At 39.5% G+C, this 21,658-nt stretch overlaps 2 protein-coding genes across 2 annotated transcripts in view; one reads left to right on the forward strand and one right to left on the reverse strand.

The window, feature by feature from the left end:
- Positions 1–9,205: 9,205 nt before the first annotated feature.
- On the reverse strand, positions 9,206–21,369 carry LOC122800917 (dual oxidase maturation factor 1-like). The gene is made up of 7 exons (XM_044070276.1): positions 21,275–21,369; positions 20,265–20,448; positions 18,229–18,286; positions 15,707–15,841; positions 14,330–14,543; positions 11,908–12,122; positions 9,206–11,520 (listed from the first exon to the last, which is right to left on the reverse strand). The coding sequence occupies exons 2-7, from the start codon at positions 20,409–20,411 to the stop codon at positions 11,327–11,329; spliced, it is 963 nt and encodes a 320-aa protein (XP_043926211.1). The 5' UTR covers positions 20,412–20,448; positions 21,275–21,369; the 3' UTR covers positions 9,206–11,326.
- A 173-nt stretch (positions 21,370–21,542) lies between these two features.
- LOC122800916 (dual oxidase 1-like) overlaps positions 21,543–21,658 on the forward strand; it is a 250,375-nt gene continuing 250,259 nt past the window's right edge. The window contains exon 1 of the mRNA XM_044070274.1: positions 21,543–21,643. The gene's annotated coding sequence lies outside the window, so the exon portion shown is untranslated. The remainder of the gene's footprint in view (positions 21,644–21,658) is intronic.

Genomic DNA, 21,658 nt, shown 5'->3' on the forward strand with positions numbered 1-21,658 from the left:
TCTTTGCCTGGCTTTGACCACAAATCTGACGTTCAAAAACTCTGTTGGCTTACAAGTCCAAGAGTGCTGTTCCAGATATGCACTGTCTCTTTGTTACTGCACTACTTAAGAGCAAAATCATGCTCTTTAAGAATTGCAGTCCATTAACATTGCATTGGGTGCCTTTCTAGACACAATGTACTAAATAGTAACAGCAATGCTACCTCTAGCTGGACCAAAAATAATGGCAATGTTACCCCCATCTTTCCAGTTGTAATGGCAATGTTACCCGTGGCTGGACCGACATTAATGGCAATGTTATCCCTAGCTGGACCATCAATCTTACCCCTAGCTGGATCAACAGTAATGACAATGTTACCCTTATCTAGACCAACAGTAACAGCAATGTTACCCCTACCTGGACCAACAGTAATGGCAATGTTACCCCCAGCTGGACCATCAGTAATGATAATGTTATCCTTAGCCGGACAATCAGTGTTACCCCTAGTAATGACAATTCATTAATGACAATGTTACCCCTACCTGGACCAACAGTAATGGCAATGCAGTAATGGCAATGTTACCCCTAACTGGGCCAACAGTAATGGCAATGTTATCCCTACCTGGACCATCAATGTTACCCTTACCCTTACCTGGACCACCAGTAATGGCAATGTTACCCCTAGCTGGACCAATAGTAATGACAATGTTTACCTCTAGCTGGATTCACATTAATGGCAATGTTACCCCTAGCTGGACCATCAATGTTACCCGTAGCTGGACCAACAGTAATGGTAATGTTACCCCTAGCTGGACCATCAGTGTTACCTGTAGCTGGACCAACAGTAATGGCAATGTTACCCCTAGCTGGACCAACAGTAATGGCAATGTTACTCCTAGCTGGACCATCAATGTTACCCCTAGCTGGACCAACAGTAACAGCAATGTTATCCCTAGCTGGACCAACAGTAATGGCAATGTTACTCCTAGCTGGACCAACAGTAACAGCAATGTTACTCCTAGCTGGACCATCAGTGTTACCCCTAGCTGGACCAACAGTAATGGCAATGTTACCCCTAGCTGGACCAACAGTAATGGCAATGTTACCCCTAGCTGGACCATCAACGTTACCTATAGCTGGACCAACAGTAATAGGTTCATAGGTGTGTACTAGGCTAATGGCCCTGGAGATTTTACAAGCCTAGCCCATAGGATTACCCTGGCATTGTGCCACCCAATCTTAGTTTCCAGTGTCTCTGTTGAGTAGAGCCACTAGAGTGATCCCCAGGGTGAATTTTCTATTTCCCATCCACTCATCAAGATTTCTCTTGAAGAGGGCCAGTGAGGTGCTCTGTTTGACATATATAGAAAGTCTATTCCGTAGCATGGGCAGTCTCTGGGTAATGACCCTGTCCCTCCAGCACATTCTGTTGATTGTGGTAATGAGGTTGAGGTCTCTGGAGCGTGTGGTCTGAAGGGATTGGGATTTCTTTAGATGGAGCATTTCTAACAGAGCTGGGTCAGACATGGGTTTGTAAGTCAAGCAAAGATCGCCTCTAAGTAGGTGATATGAGACAGAGAATAGTTGGAGTTTTTTTAGTCTGTCCATATAGGACAAGTGTTAAAGGCCTAGGATCCTCTTTGTGAGGTACTTTTGTGGCCTCTCCAGTTGTTGCAGGTGTCTAATTTGATACTAATGGGGCATTGTTCTTGATAACTAGCCTAATGAGGGAAGAGTAGAGCGAGACAATGACGTCTTTCTTCCTGGATTCAAAACCCTTAGTAATGAGATGTGCCACATAGAAGGACTTTCTGACCACAGTGGCAGTATGGCGGTCAAAAGAGAGGTTGCTGTCAACCTATGTTCACAGATCTCTTATAAAGCCTTCTGTGCTCAGTGGACTACCATTGATGTGGTAGTTCATGAGAACTAGGTTTTTCCCAAGGGGGATGGCAACACTTTTTTTGGCTTTGAGCTTAAGCCATGGTTCTGACACCAGTTGTTGGTCACCATGAGGCCTTTCTGTAGGATGTCAACATCACTTGGGGAGTTAATAATGGATCCCAACTTGCAATCCTCTGTGAACTTTGTCAGCCAGAGTCCCTTTGTGTTGGACTGGACGTCTGAGAAGTAGATACCAAACAGAAGAGGACCCAGGACTGATCCCTGTGGGACTCCACTCTTGACTGGTTGGCAGTCTGACTTGAAGTCAGCTACTTTCACACTGTGGGTTCTATCTGTGAGCCAGTTTGCAACCCACCTAGTGATATAGGGGTTGATGCCTAGCTTAGTGAGTTTTTCTATGATTCCTGAGTGGAGAATGGTATCAAAGGTCTTGGCCAGATCAAGGTAGGCTGTATGAACCACCTTGCCTTCATCCACAGCTCTGGTGATTGACTCAATAAAGTCGACCAAGTTGAGCAGGCATGAATAATGCTTCACAAAACCAAACTGTGTGGCATCCAGAGTTTGGAGATTCCCTATATCCTTGTTTGTTAGGTCCATGACTATGAGTTCCATAGCTTTGCATATCAGACTTGTCAGGCTAATTGGGCGATAGTTCCCAGGGTCTGTAGTCGCTCCTCCTTTGTGGAGAGGTATGACTATAGCAGTGCGTCATTCAGTAGGGACAAAGCCTGAGGTAAGGCTGTGATTAAACAGGGCACACAGGTGAGGTGCCAGTTCACTCTATAGTTCTTGTAGAAAACAGCCTGGGATATTGTTAGGTCTCATAGAAGCTGTATTCTTGGCCTTGGACAGTGCTGTTTTAACCTGTGCAGCAGTAATACTGGGTGCTTGGCAATCTACTGGTATTGTGATTGGTCCTTTGGGAGGGAAGAGAGGGGTAAAGTTGGCACTGAATCTCTTGGCCAGTATATTGGCAATATCTGTTGGCTCGGTACAGGAGGTACTATTGTGCAGTAGCTCAGAGCAAATCTGGGTATTGCTGTGAAGGTTCTTTACATAACTAGAGAAGGCCTTGTTTGTCTTTACTATCTGCTGCAATTCTTTTTTCATAGCTAGCTTTAAAGGATTTCATGAGGGATCTCAACTTTTTGTTGAGGCTGATAAGGGAGTTTTTCCAGTCTTGGGACTTCACTTTATTCCACATAGGTTCATAGGATGGTATTCGGTTATCGGCCCTAGGGCCTATACAAGCCTAGCCATAACAATTCCCTGGCTATTTCTTCCCACAATATTTACTTCCCTGGACCCCTGTCTAGCAGGGTGACTGATGTGAGCTCTGGGATGAATTTCCTATCTCCCATCCAATTGTCAAGGTTCCTTTTGGAGAGGGCCAAAGAGGCACTTTGCTTGACATGTATGGGCAGTCTATTTCAGAGTCTGGGGAGTCTCTGGGTCAGGAACCTCTCCCTCCAGCATGTTTTGTTCATTGTGATGACAAGGTTTAGATCCCTGGAGCGTGTTGAGGGATTGGGATTTCTTTAAGTGTAGCATGTCCAACAGCCCTGGGTTTGACATGGCCTTGTATATTAAGCAGAAATTGCCTCCAAGTAGACAATATGCGACAGAGTATAGCTGGAGTTTTTTTAGATGGTCAGCATAGGGCATCTGCTTTAGGCCTGTGATTCTTTTAGTGAGGTATTTCTGTGGCCTTTCCAGCTCTTGCAGATGTCTTGAGAGGTACATACCAAATGGGGCTTGTATTCTATAATGGGTCTAATGAGGGATGAGTACAGTGGGACAATGACCTCCTTTTTTCTGGATGAAAAGCCCTTAGTGATGAGGTGTGCCACATAAAAGGATTTCCTGACAGTTGTGGCAATGTGGTTATTGAAGGTGAGACCACTGTCCACCTGTGTCCCTAAGTCTCTTATTACACTTTCAATGTTTAATGTACTGCCACCTATGTGGGAATTCATGGGTACATGTTTTTTTCCCAAAGGGGATAACTATACATTTCTTGGCATTGAGCTTGAGCACATGGCTCTGGCACCAAGCATCTGTTTCTGCAAGGCCCTTTTGTAGAATATCCACATAATTTGGGGATTCAATAATGGCTCCCAGTTTGCAGTCATCTGTGAACTGTGTTAGCCAGAGTCCCTTAGTGTTGGCCTGTACTTCAGAGAAGTAGATGACAAACAAGAGCACTCCCAGGACAGAACCCTGAGGTACTCCACTTGTCACTTGCCTGGAGCTGGATTTGGAGTTGGCTACTTTTACAGTGCGGGTTTTGTCAGTAAGCCAGTTGGCAATCCATCGAGTGACGTAGGGATTAATGCCCAGCTTAGTACGTTTATCTATGATTCCAGAGTGGGGGATGGTGTTGAAGGCCTAGGCGAGGACCAGATAGGCTGTGTGGACTGCCTTACCCTTGTCTATGGCTCTGTTGACTGATTCAAATAAGTCAGTCAGGTTCAGGAGACAAGATCGGCCCTTCACAAACCCAAACTGGGTGGGGTCCAGTGTTTGAAGGTTGCCAGTGGGTTTACCTTTGAAACACTGAAATGCAACTTGTCGATAGACAGTTGCACAGAAGTACATTTTCAAGTTCACAGTAAGCTGAAAAAAATGCATCGAATGTGCAATGAGTGAATGCACATTGACATTCGCTCATTGCAGATTCGGCATTGTGGGAGTGAAGTGCACTATAGTGGGGATCGGGAAATGGATCCCTTCCCCATTGGAGTGCAACCTCAGAGTTAGAATATTAAAGTAGGGGGTGGGGTTGCAGGGGGACTTCCCCCCCCTGCATTATAGTGTGTGTTCAACATCTGAGTTCAAAACTCAGCAAATCTACTCTTCGATTTGCTGAGTTTCAAAATTCAGAGACGTTTGACAGTCCAGATTCAGCTTTACGGTTCGCCCAACTGGCTTTTCGTAAACCGACTTTCAGTGTTTCAAAGGTAAACCTGACAATGCCTTTGTTTATAAGTTCCCTGATAATTAGTTCCATGGCTTTGCAGATCAGGCTCATCAGACTGATGGGACGGTAGTTTCCAGGATCCAAGGTGGATCCCCCCTTGTGGAGTGGGATAACTGTAGCTGTGCCCCACTCAGTGGGCACAAAGCCTGAGGTGAGGCTATGATTAAACATGACACTCAGGCGAGGTGTCAATTCATTTTATAGTTCAGGTAGTACACAGCCTGGGATGTCACCTGGTCCCATGGATGCTGTATTCTTAGCTTTGGAGAGTGCATTTTTACCTGTGTGGCCATTATTACTGGAATTTGGCAATCTTTCGGTATTGAGATGGGCCCTTTAGGGGATGAGGGGGGGTGAAGTTGGCACTGAATCCATCTGCCAGAATATTGGCAATATCCTTGGAATTAATATATTTAATGCCATTCTGTTGTAGCGCAGAGCAGACCTGAGCATTGCCATTTAGATTCTTGACATAGCTACAGAATGCCTTGTGGTTGTCTTTGGAATCTTTGGCAATTTTATTTTCATAACTACCTTTGGAGGATTTAATGAGGGATCTCAGCTTCTTACTGAAGCTGGTAAGGGAGTTTTTTGCATTCCGGGATATTCCTCTTTTCTGCAACAGTTTCTTCCTTCTGTTGCAAAGTTTGTTTATGGCAGGGGACCACCAGACTGGCTTCCTTTTTTTGGAGGAGAGTGTCTTGGTTCTATTTGGGATGGCACAATTCATGCATGAGTGGATGTGCTCGTACAGTGCCTTAGTGTAGGATTCAGCAGTCGAATTTTCAGTTCCCTTCTGCATGGGTGTCATGAAGTTCGTCACTTCTGACTTGAGTAGCATGAAGTTGGCTTTGGAGAAGTTTTTTTATGGAGGTTTCCTTACTGGGGTGGTGGGGGTGGGATGTGATTGTCAAGGGTGATTAGCTTATGGGGAGACCTGACCAATGAGGGGGTGACCATAGGTGTGCAGCATCGATTTCCCATGCTGGTAATGATGAATTCTAGGCTATTGGAGCCCCTGGAGGGACTATGGATTAGTTGATCCAGGGCATTGGAATTTATGAATTCCAAGAACCCTTGGGCAAATGTGTTGGTAAATTAGTAGTTTTCCCAGTTAATGGCAGGGTAGTTGAAATCACACAGTATTAGGGTGTTTGGCTGTATCTTAATATTTTCCAGTATGTTTAGAAATGTGTAGTGAGAATCTTGGTGCATGGTGGGTGATCTGTAGCAAGCTACAATTTGGATTGCAGTCTTACCTAGTGTTAGTTACACCTGGAGAATTTCAGACGCATTGTGTTGGGCAACTAGCCTGGTGGCGTGAATATCTTTGGTGAATATGGACAGTCCTCCACCTTTAGTGTTTCTGTCCTGGTTTGGTGGCCGAAAAGTGTGGAAAGAGTTGTAACCTGGTATTGCAGGGGTGCTCTCTGGAGCCTTGAACCAGGTCTCAGTTACTGCACAGATATTGATGTTCTCCATTTTTAGGAGTGCCTCAAGAGAGAGTGCATTTTAAGGTTTAGACTTCTAGCATTGAGTAGCATTACCTTCAGATTTTGCATGCCTGTACCTGTTATGGTGGTGGTTTTGTCCTTTGAACTTCACCTAAAAAAGGCACTATAGGGGTGGCAAGAGCCCTAGCTAGTAACCTGAATCCCAGGGGTGACAGGTGCAGACCATCTCTGACAAAGTATGGTGGTCTGTCAATCATGTTGGCCCAGGCAGAGAGACTGAATCCCCTTTGAATGACACCAGAAGCTTAGCCAACTGTTGAAGTAAATCAGTTTCCTCCTTCTGTTGTAGAGTTTGTTTATGGCAGGGGACCACCATATTGGCTTCCTTTTTTTTGGAGGAGGGCTTCTTTGTTCTATTGGATATGGTGAGATCCATGCATTTGTGTACGTGTTCATACAGTGGATTGGTGTATGATTCAGTGGCCATGCAACTATTCTCCATTTGCATGGGTGCCGTGAAGTTAGCCACCTCTGTTCTTAGGAGCCCAAAGTTAGCTTTGGAGAAGTTTTTCATGGTGGTTACCTTTGTGGGGCAGGAGGGATGTGGATTTCCAAGGTGATTAGTTTGTGGTTGGATCTAACCAGGGAGGAGTTGACTATTGGTGTAGAGCAATGGTCGCCCATGTTAGTGATGACCAGTTCAAGGATGTTGCTACCTCTAGTGGGGTTAAGAACGAGCTGGTCCAGGGCATTGGAATTAATGAATTCCAGGAAATGTTGGGCAAATGTATTGGTACATGAGTAGTTTTCCCAGTTAATATAGGAGTAGTTGAAGTCACCCACTATGAGTGTGTTAGGTTGGACCCTAATATTCTCCAAGGTGCTTAGGAACGTGGAGTGAGTATCTTGGGACATGGTCGGGGACAAATACGACCTAAATCGCTGTCTTACCCAATGTTAGCTGCACCTGAAGTATCTCTGATGCATTATGTTGGGCTACCAGTCTGGAGGTGTGTGCATCCTTTATGAATATGGAAACACCACCACCTTTGGAGCTTTGGTCCAAGTTCTGGGGCCGAAAGGTGTGGAATGAGTTATAGCCTGGTAGTGCAGGGGTGCTTTCTGCTGCCTTGAACCAGGTCTCTGTTACAGCACAAATGTCGATGTTCTCTATTTTAAGGGGTGCTTCGAGTGAGTGCATTTTGAGATTTAGACTTCTAGCATTGAGCAGCATGACCCTCAGATTGCATTTGTTTGTAGCTGTTATGGTGTTAATTTGGTCTTTGGAACACCACCTAAAAAAGGCACTATAGGGGTGGCAAGAGCTTTAGCCAGTATCTGGAAGCCCAGGGATGACAGATGCAGGCCATCTCTGGCAAAGCATCGAGGTCATTCAATCATGTCATCTCAGGCAGACAGATACTGGATCCCCTTACAATGACACCAGAAACTTAGCAAATTATTGAAATCAATCATTTTCTGCTTGTACTGTGATATCATTCTGGGTGATGGTAGGATGCTGCTCAGGGCTAGGGTCGTACCTGCCTGGGCTACATAATCTGAGAGCTCTTCCATGTCTCTTTTCATGTAGTCCAGGGAGGTACCTCTCAGGTCATTCACACCCACATGCACAATGACAGAGTCATATTTGTACCTGTTGTTGAGGGACCTGAGTGCATGTGTTATATGGCGGATCCTGGTACCTGACAGGCAGCTGACTTTTATTTTCCCCTTATTCAACCTAGTGAGTGGGACATCAGTGTACCTCACTGTTGAATCACCTATGACTAGTGTGCTGGGCATGCTATTTTGCCTTAAGGGGTTTGGTTGAGTAGCACACTGTTTAGGAGAGTTATGTGTCTCGTTAGTTTTGTGTTGTGGTGGTTGAGTCCATTTCTGCCTTGGAGGTCTCTGCTGTTTGGGTAGATTTTTATTGAAAGCCTCCGTGAAGGTGGGTGTGTGGTTGTGTTTTTGTGTGAAGGCAGTACTGATGTGTGTTCTAGAGGGCTATGTGTTCCATGTGGTGTGGTGCAAGTGTTGACCTTCTCCTCTTGACCAGCTATTCCGGTCTTGTCTGGAGAGTGTGTGGCTTTCAGTTTGGATATGTAGGTGCATCTCTTGCAAGTCTGAGTGTTGGGAGGTAAGAAGAGAGGGTTGTCGGTATACATGAGGCAGTTGCTACATTGCCTCAGGATGCCCAAGTTCACAAGGTTAAGAGGAGAAAGCACAGGGAACTGACCTTTAGCTAGACCCATCAATGTTACCCCTAGCCAGACACATCCTACCACTCTTTCTTTTAGCCATAAAGACACTACCAGGCACCACATTAGGGTTATAGAGCCTTACTCTTCAACACTGACCCTGGAACTTCCTGAATCAGGGTTGCTGTCCATCTCAGGTTGATGACAAAAAGTTCTGTATGAGTTATAATACAATGTTCTTAGACTCCAGTGGTAAAATGCTAGATGGTAGGTGGCAGTATGACACATATGATGTACTTTAAGTGCCAGTTTTCTAGTAGAAATGTACCATACCATATCTCAATCACTGTGTGATTTCAGTACAGGAGTCAATTCAACACTAGTGACAAAAAATATTTAATTCAGTCATAATGAAAATGCTGACCAAGGAGATTGGTTTGTAACTGTACTCAGATGTATCCCTTTGTCTATCTGAATACTATTTATTAACTGTTTTTCTTTTAGTGGTTTAATATAAGAATTCATAACATACCTGGAGAGTTGAAACACATATAACCAACACAAAGTCTTGGTACTATGGACAAAATTCTTAATTTCCATTATATATGTATATACTGGACATCGGTTTGAATACATCCACTCATTATCAGGGTGAGTATAAAAGAACAGCAAAAGCGATTCATAATGTAAAAAAGAAATTTATTAAATACTTCCATGGCAATTTAGTCACAGTAGTGCAATATTGCTTCATCTTTATCATGATTCAAAGTGCGATAATTAAGACATTTGTAGTCCAAGAATCATTATCTATTTGACATTATTTCTAACAATATTCAAAAATGGATTTTTGAATAACTTACATCAAAATAAATATTTATATAAACATATAATTTACATTCAATAATCTAAACAATAGTCGAGTAACTAATATATAAAATCACTGTAGCTTTCTGCTACCTTCTTGTCCAGCCTCATCTTCACCTTGGTACTAGCATTGCTCTTCAGCTGACCTGCAGAAACCATGCAGCAACCAGCAGCCAACATTTTCCCCACTCAGGAAGCCAGGCAGCTTCCTAGCAAGCTGTCCTTCACTCTGGTACCAGCCCAGAGCATGAAGAATGTATTTTATTCAAAGGCAGAAAGCAAATATCTGTGCTTGCTGGAGTTCTGAATCATCTTCAGTAGTCCAATAAATAGCTAAATGCCCCATTATCTTTGGTTAGGAACTTCCACTCTATTCTCCTTTAAAACAATTATTAACAAGTGCTCTGTTCAATCAAGTACATACATGAAACATACATTTGTAATTAAGGCTTGAAATATCTATTTACATAACTAAATGTATAAGTTCTCCAGTAACTTTTAAATAAAGTGCACAGTGTTAGTTACAATGACAAGCTGAGCCGAAGCAACTTCAGTAGGTGATTTCTTTCATAAGGACAAAGATGCTTTGACCTTCTATCCAGAAATGCATGACCTGATTTTGATAATGTAACAGAATGTAAGAATTTACATTAAACTTTAATATCCAGCTCTATGTGTTACAAATGTGCAGCTTCACAATGAGTGTAAAACAATGATGAAGTATATTGAGTGTTACAAATTTTCAAGGCACATAAATTAATGTTTAATATTACTTTTGCAACATTACAGTCTCTACTGTAATCTCCCAAACTTCTTGGCATACATATATATGCATGTTGCAGAATTAATCAACATACTGTTAATGTTTGCATTTTTAACCAAAAAACTTTATATAAAAGGGAAATGCAGGAAAAGTTTCCACAAGCCACTGCATAGTTAAGCAGTGATTTGAATACTAAATCAGTTAGGGTATATAAATTACTTGTGTTTCAGAAGCACAGTAAACATTTTTATTTTTTTTTTTTTGTATAACTAGTTCTCGACATCTTTATTAATGCATTTTAACTGGATCTGTCTAGCCAATCAGCCTATGAGGAAGTGTGTTTTGTCCAACTTTTATAAAAATACATTGCCTAAAATTCTAGTATTCATAATAAAACAATATTGCTAAAATAATAATAAAAATGTTAGTTGTTTCTTTTTCTTCTGACAAATAGTAAAACTGGTACTTTTGTTTGGAAATGCTTGATCATTAGGACTGTTTTACATCATTGCCAAAGCTTGGATATTTACACTATACAAAACTGAGACCAGAAGGGTCTAAATGGAGAGAACCTGAGAATTTGCCTTAATGTGCTATAATCAGCTACTGGCAAATCCATCTGGTATATCAGCTTTAAGAACAGGCTTCAGATCTCTTCAGCAGGGAGGCAAAGACCAGCTTTTCCACTGACTCAATTTTGTCACAGAATACAAAAAAAGAGTATTGCTCTCAAATAAATAAATAAATATTTACATCATTTTTATGTAAACAATAATGATTCCCATGTTATAATCTTTTCAATATCCAACCCAAAAACGAATTATGTCAGAGTTCTAATCTGGCACTGTTGGAAATTATTTCTGAGTCCCTTTGATATTAGAATGTCTTCCTACACTGGATCCATCTTTGTTCGCTTACTTCTGTGAACAGAGACTCCAGCTATTGTTAAAAATGTTCCTTCAGCCCAAAGAACAATTCTTAATGTTAACTTCTCATCCAGATTTTGCTTTTCCAGATAGTAATATATAATCACATATGGACTGGTTGTTTCATTCATGTCTCTGAATCAGAGTGATGCAGGCTCTAGGAAATGCTTCACTCTTCCCAGTACACATGGAGATAATCCTTTACAAAATCAGGTTACTAACTTCATGTATATTTAAGTCCAAAAAGAGTTCATGTACGTTGGTGTAATGAAATGCTGAAAATGTTATTTTCTTCATCAACAAATGCAGGATTTTTATATGCAGGTACTACTTCATCATCTTCATCAGCATCATCCTCATCAAGCAGAAATACTAATTTTAACTTATCTGGACAGAAGATGTGCATTGCAATTACAGTAAATGCAATGATGAAACAGAGAATGCCTACAGAAGGGGGAAAAAGAAATCACTTAAGATGCAAGAAATGTGCTTGAAAATAAGCCAGTATTTATGTAGAAATTCAGAATCTGCCAACAGATAAAATTCACTTGGCTCACATAACTTTCACAGTTTGCTACCTTATGAATATGGTAAAACTTATGCTTCACTAACAAATAACACATATACACACACACACACACACACACACACACACACACACACACACACACACACACACACACACACACACACACACACGTACATCTACTTTACTGCCAACTTTTTCATCAGCAACAAACATTATATCTAGAAACACGTATGCTTGCCCATTAAGACAGTATTATTTAAGTTAATTTTAAAATCAGATTGTTTGAGGGGACTTTTGCCTACCTGTTGCCAATGTCAACCAGAATGATCCTCCAAATCTTGTTTCCAGTATTGCATCGGCGAAGTGGATTTCACACATCGGACTCAGTCGCACAGTTGCAAATGAAATAAGTGAAAAGATCATGAAGGCTCCAGTTATAATCATCATATAACCTCCATAAACTGAAACAGGCAGGCAGAAGAGAATGTTTGAAATGATCCAAGTACAAAATGCCACCCTGGAATAAAGCACAATATGACAAGTTAGAATAATAAAGCACAATATGACATGTTAGAATAATAAAGCACAATATGACATCGTTAGAAGTTTCCACTTTCTTTATTCTGCTGCATGACACTACTGATGCGTTTTGCTGTAACTTTTCATTTCCTGCTTAACTGTTGATCTTATCTCACAAATTATTCACTATTTGAAATTTCTGTAACTAATATATTCTTGCATTCTCTCTACTAGTTTAACACATGCAGCAAACATATATCATTAAAATGAAAAAAAAAATCCCCAAATTAAAAGTATCCATGAAACACAACTTCCCATTAGAAACTGAATTTGCCTCAAGACATTGACTGATTGACCCTTCCATTTCATCCAGACAGCCATATGTGCTAGGTTTATAAACCAAGCAGGATTAATGAATAGATGCTTTTCTAAAACTTTCAAACTTATCAGTCAGTGAATGCCTGGGAAAACTGCACCTTATCTACTACATACAGTTGGAGGTCATTTGGGTCCAAGACATGTATCTCAGGTGTACATCAAAACTGCACCTTATCTCCTACATACAGTTGGAGGTAATTTGGGTTCAAGACATGTATCTCAGGTGTACATTAATACTGCACCTTATCTCCTACATACAGTTGGAGGTCATTTGGGTCCAAGACATGTATCTCAGGTGTACATTACAACACCAACATGCAGAGGGACAGCAAAAAATGCTGTACAAGGAATACAAAGCACTCTTGACAGAAAAGTGTAATTTTATAAACAATGGTGCAAAGGTAGGTCATACTTGAAAAGAGTTCTTGGACTAATGTGTTTACCTTGTTAACAAACGTATAAATAATATAAATATGTCATCACTGGTCCTGGTTGCCCCACAGTGAACTGACTTGTAGACTAACTAGTGAAAGAATACGTGTTTGCTTAATGAAGACAGATAATTTAAGGGTATATCCCAAGGCAATAAAGGTAATTGGTTTAGCCAAGTATATAACTTGTAAGGCAGGGTGTCCAAATTAGTCTATAGCTACCACACTGGCACAGAAGTTTCATGTTTCAAATCTATAAATGATATTAAAAGGTGCACTTGTGTCACTAAATAAGATGGATGCACTCAGAATTATGTGCCCCTGCAATATTTCTAGTTAACAAATGTAAGAATTTCAGAAACTGTGCTATATCATTAATTCTGCATCAGGGATATATGCTATAAAGGAAGGTTTTAATAGAAGGTGCAAGAAATAGAACATCAAGTTGATCTATATAATCAGAAGGTTTATGTAATCTCTGGGTAGGCGGACAATAATTTGGGAATTGTTCCACAGTTCAAAAATCTTTGGCTACAACCCTGGTGAAGGCAAGCTAAAAACCCCATAGAACATCACTTTACCTTAGTCATTTGAGTAGCTACAACTTCTGTTACCACTCATATTCGTGATTTCTGATGCTACCTTGTAAGAACCAGCCACAGTTTATAAACCGTACTGAACAAAGAAATACTTCATAAAGGAACTAATAGGTTGTATCAGTACTTGCCCTTATCAGACAACATAAGGATACTGTATGGCTTAAAGCTGCTCTTGTCTCCGCAAGCAGAAACACTAATCTTCTACAGAACTATCATCAGTTTATATAACAGGACTAAAAGTTATGACACTGACAGAGAAAGAGAGAGAGAGAGACAGAGGCAGAAACGATACTGGCGAAGAGGAGCCTTGCTAGTCATATGAAATGGTTTTAGTGATGAGTGAATAGCATGTTGCTAGTTGGGAGAAGGTGATGTGAAGATAATAACGTTCATTATTTCTCTTCTAAATGTAGCTCCAGCTTTGCCATTTGCAAATTTGGATCATCTTTAACTAGGTCTCATTGAGTTAAAGTAAACCCTGCATGTGCAATGTAAGTCAATATAAACATTTTTAGAGTGCCACAAATACATTTATTTTGATTTTGTGTTGGGCTACTCATTACATTCTGGAAAGCTTTACATTGTTAAATATTGTGAAATGCTGTTGTTTCAGTTCATGGAAAATACAACATTCACTATAAATGGTGGAATGTTCTCTGTAAAGATAGCTAAAAAATGCATCAGGTGACTAGGGCTGTAATTACCTAGACTATCTGTGGGAGATAAGATGGAGTGCAGCTGGAACTTTCAGAATCCCCCTCCCCCAACACAGTCTTTAATCAAGTTTCATTACTTACCACATTGTTATAGATGCATACTGTCCAGAGATTCTGTACTGAACCAAAAGAGAGCAGGGGCTGCCATAGGTAAACTTCTCTGCGATATAGAGGATGGGGTTTGGAAGGCCTCTCACTAGGGCGTTGTAAAAGGTATCATCATAGTTTCTTCCCATTTGCCACGTAAACCTCTCATTGTAATTAATAGTTTCATTAAGTTGATTGACAGGCATACCTTCAAAACAAATAATGGTGTATTCATATTATTATTATTATTATTGTTGTTGTTGTTGTAGTTGCATAAAAAGAGTCTTTAACATGTCTCTTTCTAGTTGCTAGTACCTTTAATAAATGAATTGTCAACAAGCATAACACCAGCATCTTTATGTCTGATGACCTCCCCAACACCAGTCTCAACACTCTTTTAGAGAACATCTTTTTCATAACTCAGACCATTATCTGTCTAGTACAAATGTAGGTTTATAACACCTCACATAAAAACGAACATGTTCCTTGTTTGTATTCCTGAATTGGAAGCTGTCCACCAAATACCCTTATTCCTTCTTTAAGAACTTCCTTCTTTCCTTATTAAGGTGCAATACATGTCCACAGAAATACAAATGAAAAATGAATATGACTTCAGAAATTCCACCCTTGCACCATCCTCACTAACAAGCTGAATAAACACAACCACCAATAAAAGGTGGGGTGGAGTGTGGTTAAACATATTAATGAGATGCAGGGGTAGAAAACTGTTCTACAGTTACCAGGTTGTGGGGGTGGAGGTATGGATAAATACAAGAATGAGATACAGCAGCGGAAAATAGTTACCAGGCTATATGCCAAGTGTTCAGTGTTTTTAAAGTGCTTTATTTCCTTGGCACAACAGTACATTCTCAAACTCCCTGATCTGTAATCAATCAACAAATATTTATTATTATTATTAGTAGTAGCAGTATTCAATGTATATATATATATATATATATATATATATATATATATATATATATATATATATATATATATATATATATATATATATATATATATATATATATATATATATATATATATATATATGTGTGTGTGTGTGTGTGTTTGTGTGTTACTGGTAGCACTAGAATTATTGTTCCTCTCCATTTTTCTTTTGGGTTTCCCAGCCCTCCCGCCAGTTCAGAAATTACAGCACCGATGGATTTTTCTAACTATAGTCCCAGCAGTCACTCATTGCTGTTCTAAAGCCTTGCACCACCTCACGTTTAATCTCATTCCTACAAAAGTGTAATGCAATATATTTTATAATGTGTTCTATCATCTGTGCATAACACACAGCAAAACTATGACATTCATGTGAGTATGTATAAGCACCTTGTAAACTTGCCAAGAATAAATCCTCACCTATTAAGGTCACATTGATTCCACTTAGTCCCACATGGAGTCCAATTTTTGCATTAACCTTTTCAGTGGTGAACGATTTGTAGGTTGTATTTGCATTGGTGGAGCCAATTTCCCAATCACTTGTAAAATTGACAACTGAAAAAAATAAATAGAATGCAAGACATTAGAGGTCTTCTTTTAAACTAAATGTTATGTACTAATCAAGGCAGAAGCATGTAGGTCCCTTTAAAAAATAATAAAAAAAAAAAACATTGCGGCATGTTACATATTACATACATTTTCTAAACTATCAAGAAGTGTCTAATAACTAACTGTTCTCATTGTTTACTGTACATTGCATGCAGCTATGCAGATAATAGAATAAACTGTTTATCACTTCACTTTGAGTGTCAATGGTTTGTCTGTATTGTATGTGTAGTGATGAGATGGAAAGTTAACCAGAAACTATGAGTTTGAGAATCAGGCTGAGAAGGTCTGCTGAGTGCAGCGATGCATCTATAATGCTTCAGGCTCTTTAGTTTCTTAGTTCCTCACTCAAATTATAAGGCTACACTCTGTCTCTCTTCATATGTGCTTCACAAAACAAATACTTTATTCAGCATTTTTGTGTTGTTGAGAAGCAAGCAAGCAAGCAGTATTAAGTAAAGCAGCTCTTCAGATAACGTTAAAACTATCAAACCACAAAGGCACAAACTTGGTTTACTTTTTCGGCTATGGGCTGTGCTTCTTCAAGTTTTGTTCTGTGACTTTCTGGATTCAGACCATTTATAGAGTAGCTCTTCTGTTTCGTTTTCATTCATTCTCTCTTTTGTGTAATTTGAAATTTTGTGTCACTGTATTGTTTATTCCAGATGTAATGCCTTTCATGTGCCATCATGCATACCCCGGAAATCAAGCAAGAGAAACTTAGGCAAGCAAAAATCAAATCATATATGGCAACTATTGACATAAGCTGCATCCCAAAGCAGTTTGCAGTTCTGGAAACTGAACATTATTTAGCTACCACAGAGTACTGAAAGTGACTGCGTAGCAAAATACATGAAGGAAGAATAATTGTTAATGAGTAGCATGATACCAGGCACTTAAAGGGCATTTTGTGCAGTTCTGTGGCACAGAACAGTTACGTGACAATGGACTAGCTATACTGCACAAGGTGCTTGCATTATATAGAGAAATTAATCAATGGGAATAAAGCTGCATAAATGAAAAGGTTGCAAGGTAGGCAGGTTAATGACAAATTAAATGGTTAAGGTGTAACTTCTGAATGAGAAGGCGATAAAGTGGTTATTAGGCTATATGTTATAGCCTGGCAAATGGCTATAAGTTGAGGAAATTGCAATGAATTTTCTGGTGGCAGAACTAACAGTGTGGTTAAGTGATGTGTGCCCAGCAAGGTGGATGGAAAAGCACACTGCACAAGTAGTACTAGAACCCAGCACTTAGCAATGCCATGTAAAAAATCTGTGCTACACCAGCCTGCCTTAAAACAAAAAGTAATGGGACACTTAATCATGTACAGAGTATTCAAGAAGGGATCCAGTTTCCAAAATGTAATTCCCCTCCCCTACCCCCTTAACATGCTACTTTTGTGGTCTTTCTTTATGTGAAGTGTAGTTTATTAGGAGCATTGTTAGAACTAGATTGACAATGCATTGCTTGTTGAGAAATTAATTCAAACTGCTGTGCAGTTTAGCCAGCCACTGCTTATGGATAGTAAATAGCCTGGCCAAACAATGTGCGATAAACTTTGTTTAATCGCTAATATGGTTATTGTTTATGCAGCTAATGATCATTTCACTACCATACACACATCTTTTTTTGTGTGGAGTTTGTTAAAAATTAATTCAAAAATAAGTTAGAAAGAGACACTATCTATTAAATTCAGAACTGTTTTTAGAATCATCCTCTAAAATGAGTTGAGTGAGCAAATGCATCTGCTGCCTGACTTGCACTCTTTGTGTGAGCCTTTCTAACATTTGTAATTTTTATTACCATTGCAGATATGTCTAAAATGGCCAGAGCTTGGTCTATATTAAGTTTGATGTCCAGTCCATTTCCTGCAAATCAGTCTGTGTGATCTCTGTTTTTAGTCAGTGTGTATGACCTATGCCAAGAAGTAGCTATGAAATTCTGATAGCCAGTGAATTTACTAATTAACCATACTAACTTGTATTTCTTTATACTTCTGCATTATTTCTCTCTATATAAGTAATCACATACAGCAAACTTTTTTCTTAATTTTAACAAACAAGAACATCCTTGAAACGGGACAAAATGCTAGTGCAAGCGCACTGTTTCAATTTCACCTTTAATTTACTTTTTACTGGGCAGAAAAGTTTTCTGAATAGAGAAAATATGTTTAAAGACAGATGCGTCAACAGAACGTGATGAGCAAGGAGAGGTGTTCAGAAATAATAGCTAAACATTAAACTAAACTGTTAATGCTAAAGAAGTGTGTGTGTGTGTGTGTGTGTGTGTGTGTGTGTGTGTGTGTTGGAGGGGTAAAGCAAAGTAAAACTTACCAACAATTACGACTCCGATAAACAGGCTGAGTAAGACTCGGAAAAACCAGAACACTCTCTGTATCGAAAAGAAAGAAAGAAAAAGAAGTGTTGTTACATCTATTTTAGAAGCGCTTCTGTTATATTCAGGAAAACTCGCTTAGCAATATCAGTTGCTATTTAGATCATACTCTTATCACAGACACATTAAAGTATCATTAAATACATCCCAGTCCAGGAGATACCATAAGAATAATTACTCTTCATTCATTCATCCATTCTTAGGGTTACCACCTGTCCCACTTTGCGAGGGACAGTCCCTCTTTGGGCAGTTGTGTCCTGCAAAAAAACTGAACAAATGGCAAATGTCCTGATATCTTAGGACAAAAATATTTCCTATATTTTCTTTAATAGTTGCATAAAACAGTTATTTTGTATCTGAAACACCAAAATATTATAATAAACAGAATAAGCAACTCAAATGCTACAAGAATAAGTTTCTATTCTGGCAAAAAGTGAATTTCTGTCCTTTGTACTGGCCGTGGGTATGTTTTGCCCTGCAAAATCTGACGTTCCTACCAAAAATGTCCCACTTTGGGCATTTGAAAAGGTGGCAACCCTATCCATTCTATGTTCATTCGATCATTTTCAGATGATTCGCGGGGTCACACGAATGGACCCTGTGCCACCATTCAGTGAGCGCAGGAAAGCCAACTCGTGCTGAACAAGACGCCAGCCCATTACACACACACACACACACACACACACACACACACACACACACACACACACGAATGGAGGAATACACACACATTGAGAAACTATATCGTTTAGTCTTCATAATATTCCGAACATTTAAGTTATGATGAAGACATCAGTTTTATAGACTGTATGAATGAAACCCTCTCTGTAATACCAAGCGGATTTAGAACATTGTGGGTCAGGAGGGATCAGTTTAGTGTAGGTTTGCCACCTTTTCAAATGCCCAAAGAGGGACATTTTTGGTACAAACGTCAGATTTTGCCGAGCAAAACATACTCACGGCCAGTACAAAGGACAGTACTTCACTTTTTTCCCAAATAAAAGCTTATTCTTGTAGCATTTTAGTTGCTTATTGTGTTTTTTATAACATTTAGGTGTTCCACATACAGAATAACTGTTTTATGCATCTATTACATAAAATATAGGAAATATTTTTGTCCTAAAATCTCAGAACATTTGACATTTTTTCAGTTTTTTTTTGCAAGACACAACTGCCCAAAGAGGGAATGTCCCTCGCTTAGTGGAAAGACGCGGCATCTAGGTATCACTTGTCTATTACAGTCAAGTTAACCGGCCATCATCCATTCACAGGCTAAGTCTGACTAATTAACATCAACAATCCATTTTACTAAACGAGCACTGGAATTCCGCTACCTTTGTGAATCAGTTAACTTCACACACACACACGGCACATGTTGCTCTCTGGCTATAATAATGTTCCATTGCCACAAGTACGCATTCTATAACGCTTTCTGAACTGACAGCAGAAAGCAATTTAAACCATTCACAGAAATGCCAGGTAGTACATTATTACCAGAGGCACTAAATTATGCTTGTCAAAAAATGAAATGTCATTTTCAAGAGATGAACTCCAGGAATTTTAACTAAGATTTTTAAGCATAATTACTGATATCATTACAATTTTCTAGTGTGTGCTTTGTATATTTTATCTAAACACATATACACTGTGTGTGTGTGTGTGTGTGTGTGTGTGTGCAAAAGTAAAACAGATTATGTGCACGGAACTCAATAAAGTAAGCCGACAATGTTTTAAGTAATGTGTGTGTGTGTGTGTGTGTGTGTGTGTGTGTGTGTGTGAAGAAATACTGGCTGAGGTCAATGAGTGCTTTGGCGTAAAATACCAAATTCCATTAAAATCCCATGTTTTTTTCCAATACTCAGTCCAAATTTAGGGTTCACCGACTGGAAAATGGAATCTCTGTGTTTTTCGCTATTACAAAAGTTTTGTTTGACACATTCTGAAGGTGAGAATAATTATATCAAGTGATGCTTACCCCCTTTCCTCGAATTCCTGGCAAAATGGAAAGAAATATCAGAGCAAACGCCAGGAATGTGCAGATGACGATGATGATGCTGACGCTGAAAATGTAGGACTGCCTTGAGGTGGGATAAAATGGATACTGACCGTCGTAGAAAGTCATATTGGATACCTAGTAGTGTATGGGTTCCCAAGATAAACTGCAAGAGAAATAAATACAGACATACATAAACAATTCATTTTTAATGAAGTCATATTTCCACATTAAAACACTAGACAACTAGTCCATCCTAATAAGGATGGTGTACCTAGGCTTCAGGATTGCTCTCCAAACCTGCTGCATTTGTGCATCTTTCATCAAATAAATATGCCTTTACATCAGTAAATCATAGCTCTCACCATGTCAATATCAGAATCAGTGACAAAAGTATTTAGAGGCAAACATCCCAAAGTAGGGACATTGCTAAAATACTGAAAATTGATAAAACGAGTACATAAATTAACGTGTTTTGCTTGAAATAGAAATCTGTAACTGTGATCCATATAAGTATTTGTTGATTATACTTTGCCAGCCTTTTCTCAAAGTATAACTTATTTTAAGAAGAAAACAGAAAAATTATGAGTCAAAATCAAAATCAGGGACAGCCCAGAGGCATACCTGATGAATTTGCTCATATCCCGTGAGAACAGTAGCCAAAGAAACAAAGCACTACACACACACACACACACAAACACACACACAAAACCCCCTTTTCCCATTTTTGCACATGGGGTCGGGGTGCTACTTTAACAGTGACAATCATCAACAGCCACACACACACACATAAGTATATGTATACATACATATGTATATATCTCTCTCTATATATATATAGATAAATATAGATATAGATAAATATATACGAGAGATGCATATAGATAGAGAATTTATATGTTTGAAACTAACAAACATAAAAGGAAGGAAAAAAAAAAACAGTAAAATATTATTATTGTAAAATGCGCAGTGCATATCACACAGCCAATTACCTCAAAACAATTTAGTATAGCTGCAAAGGTTTTGCAGATCAGTTATAGCATCCAGAGTAAGACAATTGTGGTATAGAAGGGGTAAAAGACTTGTAGTTTTTATACAGAAAGCATCCATCCTACGTCAGAGTAGTTTATGCAAGTTGAGTCATGTGGATTTCTGGTTAGACATACTTGGGATTGTCCCAGGCGGCTTCCTTTTTTATTTCCTGCCAGCTTCATATAACACACCTGATGTATCCTACAGGAAGCAGGAAACTTGCAGTCCTAAAACTTGTAGAACAGCAAAGCAGCAACAGGTGGAGCGCGGAAAGTAGAAGGGCGAAGGGAAGCTTTGGAGGAGGTCCTGGCGCAGACGGGTACCTTCAGGTTAGTAAACAGTCT

This window comes from Protopterus annectens, chromosome 4.part1, assembly GCF_019279795.1.
Source record: "Protopterus annectens isolate FY-2018-M chromosome 4.part1, PAN1.0, whole genome shotgun sequence".
NCBI lineage: Eukaryota > Metazoa > Chordata > Ceratodontiformes > Protopteridae > Protopterus > Protopterus annectens.

Excerpts from the sequence above, each read along its gene's own strand:
- LOC122800917 (XM_044070276.1), bottom strand. The coding sequence starts at position 20,411 with ATGACTTTCTACGACGGTCAGTATCCATTTTATCCCACCTCAAGGCAG. Across the intron at positions 12,123-14,329 it reads TATGCATCTATAACAATGTG|GGTGGCATTTTGTACTTGGA; the intron begins GTAAGTAATGAA and ends GCTTTATTCCAG. Across the intron at positions 11,521-11,907 it reads CTGGTTGACATTGGCAACAG|GCATTCTCTGTTTCATCATT; the intron begins GTAGGCAAAAGT and ends CCCCTTCTGTAG.